Below are 9,628 nucleotides of genomic sequence, written 5' to 3' on the forward strand. Positions count from 1 at the left end.
AGCGCTCGGATGGAAAACGTCACTGAAGAATACACTCACTTCCCAAATCGATCCACCGCCCTGGACTCCTTGTCCAGAGGGTGGACCGAGGAACTCTCCTGAGCCAGTTCCCGCTTGGTGGCTGCAACCACCATAGCATCCACGGGGATCCTTTATACCAGGTCTGTCTGAGGGTGGAGAGAGAATCTTGTCTGGGCGTTTAGGTATCAGCTCTATGGTGTCAGGCTCCTTCCATGCCCGCGTGGTGATAAGATCCACTAAGGGATCCGCAGGCGGGGACACCCACAACGAAGATGGGCCCGGGCCAAAAGCCTCCAGGAAGACTGATTCATCCATAGAAGGTTTTGGGGCTGACCAACCTCCCCTCCGGCGGAGGATCTCCATGATGTCTCCAAAGGAGACATCCTCGGGAGGTGACCTGGGGGAACCTTCTCCATCTAAATCAGTGTCTTCTGTCAAGGGCTCGGGGGAGTCCAGGTGCCTCCTTTTACATGTGAGCTTATGGGGACCCTTCTTCAGTGGGACTCTCTGAAGAGGGCTCGTGAGCAATGGGGGTTCCCTCCAGGGGAACCGCCTAGGTCTCCTCTAGCACGGCCTGTCCCTGGGACAAGCTGAAGGGAGTCGTAACTGAATCCGAGGGAGTCTGGGCAGAATCCAAGGAAATAGGGCTGGGGTCTCAATCCTTGGGAAAGAGCCATCTCCACCACATCGAACGCCGATGGAGAGCGCACCTCCTTAGCACCCAACAAGGAGGAAGCTCTCCCGGGGTCTGCCGTGAGGATCGGGGTAGAGGATGCGGTAGCTGGAGCTCCAAAGGAATGGCTCGAATCTGACAAAGTCAGAGCCAAAGACACCTCCATCACATCGGATCAGAGTCCCCGTCCTCGGCCCAGAGAGTTGCTTGGATCTGAACTGGTCGGATCCCAGGAACTAAAGGTAATCGCTGGAGTCGAGGTTGGAGGAACAGTCGGTGCCGAACCCCCAGCTCCTAAGATCCTCAGATCCATAAACCCCGAAACCGCAGGCCAGATCGAGGAAGGAGAAATCAGATGAAAGAAGGGCATGGAGGTCCCCCCTCAGGAGGGATAGGGGCTTGGCAAGACTACCATTTGGGTCCAAATAAATTGCCTCATTATCCTGTCCATATCCAATTCAGAGAGACTCAGAGACGAGCGCAAGGAAGCGACAGACTCAGACCTGGCTGGTCGCTGCGATAACCTGGATGAAGTCCACAGATCCAAAGGCTCTGGGGAGAATCTCGGGTAGTGGAGCCTAGGAGATGTAGGTCTCGACACCTTAGAAGGCGGGCTAGGGAAGGACTCCCTATCAGGAAACCGTTTACGAGGCCTATCCCCTTTTCTCTCTGTCCTTATCCTTTTTTCTGACTCTTCCTTTGGCCTCCCCTTCAACAGGTCTAGTGGGAGGGTGAGTCCCAGTTCGAGGGGGAGGTTGGGTAGCAGCTGCAGGACCAGAAGCCAAGGCTGACGAGTCCAGCGTGGAAGCAGGTAGAAGGCCTTTAGCCACCAGTTTGGCCTTCCTTTCTTTCAAGGCCCTAGGGTTAAAACCGGTGCACACACTGCACTGATAACACCCAGGCAAACAACACACAGAGTGTGACCATCCGCTAGTGAAAGCTTATGGCCACACACTGTGCATTTCTTAAAAGTAGGTTTGGGCTGAACAGACATTCTACACACACAGCCCACCTACCAAACTCCAACACACTATAAGCACACACATTTATGGGGGAGGGAGGGCCTCCACTAAACTACTTTACAAACAGACTTTTTTTTTTTTTTTTTTTTTTTTTTTTTTGTTACTGACGAACAAGCATTTGGGGAAGGAAAGGGAACTAACTGACAACACACACTCAACTCACAAAAAAGGACCAAAAAGGCACTTACTACAACCCTATGCTCACAGCTACGGAGATCATGATGCTGATGCACCAAGTGGCAAGCAAGATCTGAGGGAAGGTAGGAGATGGTGATGGGTTATGGGTAAGGGGGAGGAGCTTGGAACTCAGAGCAGATGCTTGAAAAGTCACCAGCTCGGATCCGATATGGATCCGAATACCCACAGGTTGCAGATAAAAATGAAGTTAACTACTTCAGATTTGACTTTTGACCACCATATTGCCTCCGTTGTACAGAAAGTTTCTACATGGCCCACCTCATTAGTAAGGGTATCTCATTCAGGGACAAAGAGGTCATAACATCCCTGTATTCTTCCCTTATAAGACCCATTATTGAGTACAATGCCTCTTTCAGCATGTACCTCGTAAAGCATATGTAGCAGCTGGAGAGACCACAGAGGTTCCTTACCAGGAGAATACAGGGCCTCAAACATCTACCCTACACAGATAAGCCAAAGGCCCTGTCCCCTCTATGCAGTCTCCTACAGACTCCTCAGAAGTGACCTGTGTCTGGCATACAAAGCAATTTCAGACCCTGCTTTGATGGGACTGCTGCATATCCACAAGTTAAGCTCCATTCAAGCAACCCATATGCGTGACTTCAACCTGGTCTGTGACATCAATAGGACTTGTTGGTGGGACAAATTTGTGTCCCAGAGACTCCCCCTTCTGTGGAATAGACTCCCTCTCCATGTAAAGCAGAGTACCTTGTTAACCCTTTTTAAGTGCAACCTGGATAACTGGATGGGGAACAGAAAATACACCCCTGGTATTCCACCTGCATCCCTGACGGACAGAGGCATCGGGTGCTGACTTATTGGAACATGGGCTAATTTCGTGGCTAACCTTGTAAGGGCTTCAGGGAAAATAGCCTAGTAACTTCCTATGAACCCATCCACTGAGGAATGAATGAAAACTGACATCAGATCTCAAATTTCCAACAGTAAATCATGGAAAAATGGAAATGCATGAAAAGATCATTATGGAAGTTCCCTGAAAGGCAGAAACTTCGTTTATGATCCAAGCAAAGGTAAAAGTAAAAACAGGCAGAAAAAGAAAGGCTCTCTGTGAGAAGAGTGTAAACAAGAGACAGTGAGAAAAATCATAATGAGAGGACCCCCTCCCAAAATAAACCAAAGGCTGGCAGATGCTGTCCCTCAATGTCGCAGGAAGAAGGAGCCACTACAAAGAAGATCAACTCAACCAATATTCAGGAACAAAGGAAATATCCTAGAATTAGGACTACCACAGTAGCATGGGCCTGACAGAATGCTATCAAATGTTTGCAATAGCAGGAAGAAATTGGAGGAGGAGGAGAACAACAAGAGTGCAAGTAGGTATGACAGTAGCCTGAGAAAACTTCAACAGCTGAGATGCATACGCATAAAGCACAGTCCTCTTGGAAGAGAGCCTAAAGCTCCTTAGCAGATCAAGTCAATAGCCAAACGACACAATAATGACCCTCAAGCTACTACATTTCATTCAGCATAAACCTTAAATGAACATTACTTGGATGTGGCACTAAAAAACATACTTCAGAACAAAGCAAAGGGCCTCATGACATACACCAATGTTAAACACTTACTGTTTCTAACCAAAAACGATCCAATTCAAGTCGTCTCTGTGACTTGCTCAGAGTGAGGAGCCACCTCCCTCCACGTTTATTCCTTTCATCTTCCCACATAGGTTCTATACCATCCTATTTAGAAAAAAAGTTAATGACAGCTTAAAATGGTAGATGGGCAGGCAGGATACAGATTGTTTTTTAAAATACAAACACAGACAGGGCAATTACAAAGGAAATGCCATGTAGAGGTACTCACCATTATTAGATGATCATTGAAAAGATCTCTGAAGTGGATTATCTGTTGGTATTTCCTTATCTTCCCTTCTGCAATCCTCAGCTTAGCTATTTTTTGTTTCCATTCATAACACCATGTGTGCATATCCCTGCTGACTATACATGCCAAAGGGTTAAAATTACAAAAAACAGGGCTAGGAGAATATAACCAGCCCTTGTTTCTCTCCTTTTTAACCCTCATCAAATGCAACAGCACAACCTTTAACACACACAAATAAATTACAAAAATTGTGGGATACTTGAAAGCCAAACACAGGGAGTGTCAATCACTGCTGCTGGAAAAAGGGGCTGTTCAAGTACATGGAGAGCAGGAGAATCAACCAATGCAAAGATCTCTCTCAAAGATACCCTTACATGGTGAGAGCACACATCTGTTGTTATGTAATATCAACAAACCTTTGAAATGGGTGCACTGCTGTGAAAATCCCAAATGACACAAGCAAGCCTCTTGGGGAAACAAAGCAGCAAAAAGACCAAAATGTGAAAGCTCACAAGGCAGAATCATGCAGCAGCAGTGTGCCAAAGGAAGCCTGGCCAGAAGAGTCATGGTGCAAGCAGCAAAGCACTATAAAGCTGAGAGCCATTAAAACAAGTGTCGATGGTACATATGCAACACACACATTCCTGAAGAAAGCAATGAAAACAGACACACCCTACTGAATGGGTGTTTGATAAGCAACACTTTTCATAATGTGGTTCATCAAACAATGGCAAAGGGTGCATGTAACCATCCATTAACACTGGATGTTTAATCATGGAAGAAACATTCTTTTTGAAGGAAAAACAAGAACTGGTCCATAAGGCTGAACTTGTGTACCTTCTTTGGGCAGAAGCTGAGCTCTCACTGCACGTCCAAGAAATGAGCAGATTCTAAAGTTGTAACCAAGGACCAAAACCACTTCTTCCATGGGTCCTGATAAACTGGGTGGTTAATAAGCAGCCAACCATGCCCTCACCAAACTTTTCAAAGTTCTCATACCTATTTAAACTATGCTTAGCCACTGCTATGTTCCCAAATCCTGACACTGCGGTGGTGATGCTTCACACAAGGACAGCTTTACCACATCCCCTGGAAATTATAGACAATCAGCTCACGAGCTACTCTGTGTAAGGCTTGTTGGGTCCAGGGGTAAGATTCTCATTTTGGGTGAGAGAGGTCTTGGGTTCAAATCCCAGAAACTTTCATTTTTTTTGGGGGGGGGGGGGTTGACATAATGGTTAAGATTTTTACTTCACAGACACAAGGGTACAGAGTTCGATTATCACTTTTGGAAGAAAAATGGGCTGTGCTCAAAATAGCCCACAAGGCCAGCTAGCCTAGTACTTGCCTATGAACCTATGTAAAACTATGGAGAAAATCATAATCTCATTACTTATAATTCATTATGCAATCAAGAAACTTATTAGGCTTGCCCCACAGCAATATGACTTCATCAAGGGGAGATTACACCTGTAAATTTTGCAAAACTCTTCTAGAGAGTCACGGAAGCTGTCAACAGTAGTCATACTGTTCATACAGGTTACAGTGATCTGGCCAATGCATTCAAAACCATACCTCATGTTGGAACTGTAAGGAAACTCTCTGCCTTAACCATAGACCCTTATACAGTAATAAAGAACTCATAAGAAGGTGCCCTGAAGCTTTGGAAGCTGGCCAGCTGTTACATCCTTGGCAGGATATAACTGACAGAGTTAAGGCTACTGCAGCAGTGGTCAATATGATGAACATTTACTTATTTGTTTTATTTTACATTTGTTGACTGGACTAGTCTAACTGGATACATGTCGATTTTCTTTTTTGTAAAGCTAATATACAGATTCTTATAAAGTAGTAAAAAGGGAAACTTGTTCGATACTAGTTTGATGTTAAATAACTGGTTAGTTCAGGTCAGCATCCATGTACAAAAGGTTAGCAAAGTATGAGGAGAGCTTGATTGGGGAGAGAAGTATTAGTCAGGGTTAGAGCAGGGACAAAGCCAATATGTTTTAAGGTATTCTTTAAGGCGTTTTTTGAAAAGCACTGTAGAAGAAAGAGTCAAAAGTTCACTTGGAAGCTGGTTGCAGCTTTTTCCCACTATATTAGAGAAAAGTGAGTCCCCAGCTCTGTTGTTAGGTTTAATAGCTGAGACTAGAAGTTTATTAGCTGAGCGTAGTGTTGCTAGATTTTTGTATGGGGTAATAAGGCTAGAGAGGATTGGGATATTATTAGGGTGGTGAAGGATTTTTTGGGTCATAGTAAGTTGTTGACATTGAAGTTGGTTCTGCAGTTCTAACCATCCCAACTGTTTAAGGTTGTGGCAGAGGTGGGTTCTAAAAGGGGCGCCAGTGGCAAATCTAGCTATGTTATTGTAGCTGGTTGCAAGTTTGTTAAGGTTATTTTTGGATAGATTGGTACATATGGCTGAAGCATATAATAGGGTAGAGATAAGGTGGGTCTGGGCAATAGTGGTTCTAGCTAATGACGTAAGGAAGGGCTTGATTCTATAAAGACAGCCAAGTTTTCTGTTGACAGATTTTATGGTAGTTTTAATGTGATCGTCAAAGTTAAGGTTGTGGTCAATAGTAATACCCAGGAGACGAGTTGAAGTATTAGGGGATATGCTAGTTCCACTGTTGAAAGTTACTGTGAAGTGAATTTGTGGTGACTTTTGGGTAGGAGCAAAAAGCAGTAATTTTGTTGTTTTTTTTTTTGGGGTTCAGGAGGAGGCAATGTTGCATGAACCAATTTTCAACAATATTAAATACTGTTTGGGTGAGGGTCTGCAGAAAGGTTGGGGACTTTGCTGTGCATATTAAAGTAGAATCATCTGCATATTGTATGCAGGTGGCTTGGGGAATTTTGGCATTTAGATCATCAATAAAAACTGAAAAGAGAAGAGGGCCTAAAATAGAGCCTTGAGGTACTCCAATGTTGACAGAGAGGGGTGTAGAAAGATTATTGTCCCACAGCACTGCTTGGTGCCTGTTTTCCAGATAGGATTTAAACCAGAGTAATGATTGTGGGTCAAGTGATAGGGCTTTTAGTTTGTCCATAAGTAGGTGATGGTTAACCATGTCAAATACTTTTGAAAGGTCAATGAATAGTATAGAGGAAAGAGAGTTGTTATTACAATGTTTGTTTATAGAGTCAGAAAAGGATAGGATGGCAGTAGTAATGCTATGTTGAGGCCTGAAACCATGCTGGCAGTTAGCAAGTAGATTATTTTGGAGGAGGTGGTGTAGTAATTGTCGGTGTATACATTTTCCATTATTTTAGCTATTGGAGAGAGTAAGGCAATTGGTCGAAAGTCAGAAAGTTCAGTAGATACACCGCCTTTATGTAGAGGAATGATATGGGAGACTTTCCATATGGATGGGATTGTGCTTTCTGTAACTGTCCTATTAATAAGGATGGAAATGGGATAGGCAATGGTTGTAACAGCAATCTGCAGGTATTCTGCTGGAAGACAGTCAGCAGAAGGGGTGCCTGGTTTAAGTTTTTGTAGGAGGGTGCAAATGAGGGATGTAGGTACTGGTTGTAAATGGAAGGTAGGGACTGGGCTATTTGTAGTATTAGATGGACTAGTGCTAACAGGAGGTAATGTGTTAGCTAGAGTTTGAATGGCATCAGTGAAGTAGTTGTTGATGGCATCAGCAACTTGTTTAGAGTTAGTATAGGGGATACCTGTTGGGGCAAGTGTTTTAGAGTGTCCTGGTTGAAGTAATTTGTTAATGCTTGACCAGAACTTTTGCGTTTTTTGCTGATGGGTTTGTTGGAGGTGCAGGTAAAAGTTTTTTTTGTCTAGTGGAATGTCTTTTTTGGTTGCATTACGTAGTTGCTTAAAGTGAAGGTGGTCTGTTGGGCCTTTAGAGGCTCTCCATTTGGCCCAGATTTTATTTCGTAGGAGGATCTTTTGTCTGGTTTGTTTTGTGAGCCATGGGGCAATTTTGGTTTTTACTTGGTTGGAGCGAGAGGGGGCATGGTAATCTAGGATCTGTAGGAATCTAGTATTAAAGTAGGTGACTGCTTCATCTAGTTGAATATGATGCAGTGGGGACCAGTCACGTGCTTTGAGTTAATTTTGGAAGCTGTCTGGATGAAAATGTTTTTTTAGAGCGAGAGGTTTTGTAACTATTATCATTGGGGCTATGAGTTTTTTGTTTAATTGTATAAGTTAGAACATGGTCACTCATATCATCTGGAAGGGTACCTGATTTATATGCATTAGGATGGCTGTTTATAAGGATCCAGTCTAGGGTAGTTTCTTTACCACTTGGTTTATGGATTCTAGTAGGGGAGGTAATTATTTGGGAAAAAACGTATAGATTTATGTTGGAGATAGGATTTGGGGAGCTACAGGTAGCCCAGTCTATATTAAAATCACCCAGGACAAGGGTTTCCTGAGGTAGATGAGTAGTAAGGCAGCTAAGGAAGTTTTCCAGAGTATTGATATTATTTCCGGGGGAAGATAGGCACACATTATGTAGATAGATTTTGAGTTGTTGATTTGAAGTTTAGCAGAAAGGGTTTCTGCATTAGTATCTCGGGGTAGGAACACATTAAAGGATGAGACCTGAAGTTCTGATTTATACAGAACGGCTACTCCTCCTTTTTTTTTGTTTTGCGGTCACATCTCAGGATGTTATATCCAGGAGGGGTAATTTCTTGGTCTTAGGCTTTAGCCATGTTTCTGTAATACAGAGGATATCAAATGTATGCACTAAGAGTGAATGTAGATGGGTAATTTTGTTGTCAATGCTACAGATGTTGAGGTGAGGTATTAAGAGTGAGTTTGAAGGTCTTTTTGGTGTAAGGATAGCATGGGATGTTAGGTTTTGTGGGTCTTTGTGAATTATGTTGGGGTCAGGGTTTTGGTGAATATCAACATCCAATAGAAGATGTTGTTGAGGTTTTTGTATAGACGTTAAAGAGTCTGTTATAGTTAATCAGGGTTTTCTTATTGTAGAGATAAAAGATATGGGTCGATCTATGACACTTTGGAAGTAAGTAGATAGAAGTGGAGGTAATGTTTATGTGATTGAGGGAGTTTGTGTGAGAATGTGAATTTGTTTGTTGGCGGGGGTGGTGATGTTCAGACAGAAAAAAATGTTTATAGAAGGTTAGTGCATATGGTATAGATAGAGAAATTAGGATAGTAGTTAAGAGTAAAAGAGTTATGTATATAGTTTTCTGTAGTGAAGCCATTAGGATTTATAGGTAAGGAGGTGTAGTATCAGGAGGGAGAGTGCTTAATAAAAGCTTAAATAGGGGTAATAGTAGGAGAGGAATGTTATATAGTGCAACCAGTACAGGATAATAAGTGTGCAGAGATGACGGATAGAAGTTAAAGGTGTGAAGCTAGTTGAGGAGTGGTTAGGATGGGGGTGGGGCTATTAAGTGGTAATAGTCAGTGATAGGTTAAAGAGGGGAAGGGGGCGTGGATACTGGGGTATAAGGTTAACAGCACTGGGGGTAGGGGAGCGGAGTGAGCCTGCAGGGCGAACGGAGCAGGAAGAGCAGGTCAAGATTGTACAGAGACAATGTGAGAGCAGCAGATGTCTGAGGCAGTGCAAATATTTACAGATAAGTACAGTGTGGTACAACAGGTGTAAGATAGAGAAGGATAGTGGAGTGGAAGGAGGAAAAAGATGTATAGCTAGAAGGTGGGAGGAGAAAGGATAAGAACAGTGTGATGCCGCAGGGAGATAATCAACTAGTCAAGGGATACAAATTGTAAGAGTATTCAGAGATGATACCTGTGAAAACGGAGGAGAGAGTATTAGCCAACAGATAGATAGGGGTGCTACCTATTGGTCAGAGCGCAGAAAACTACAAGGTAAATATAATATAGATAGCTAGTAGAGGTAGTTCA

At 43.4% G+C, this 9,628-nt stretch overlaps 1 protein-coding gene across 2 annotated transcripts in view; it reads right to left on the reverse strand.

Annotated features, from left to right (window-relative positions):
- Positions 1–9,628, reverse strand: part of LOC122793195 (eukaryotic translation initiation factor 4E-like) — an 891,923-nt gene that overhangs the window by 382,442 nt on the left and 499,853 nt on the right. For both annotated transcript variants that reach the window (XM_044061026.1, XM_044061025.1), the window contains one exon: positions 3,501–3,614. In XM_044061026.1, the coding sequence (XP_043916961.1) occupies positions 3,501–3,614 (114 nt within the window). The remainder of the gene's footprint in view (positions 1–3,500; positions 3,615–9,628) is intronic.

This window comes from Protopterus annectens, chromosome 2.part0 (genome assembly GCF_019279795.1).
Source record: "Protopterus annectens isolate FY-2018-M chromosome 2.part0, PAN1.0, whole genome shotgun sequence".
Taxonomy (NCBI): domain Eukaryota; kingdom Metazoa; phylum Chordata; order Ceratodontiformes; family Protopteridae; genus Protopterus; species Protopterus annectens.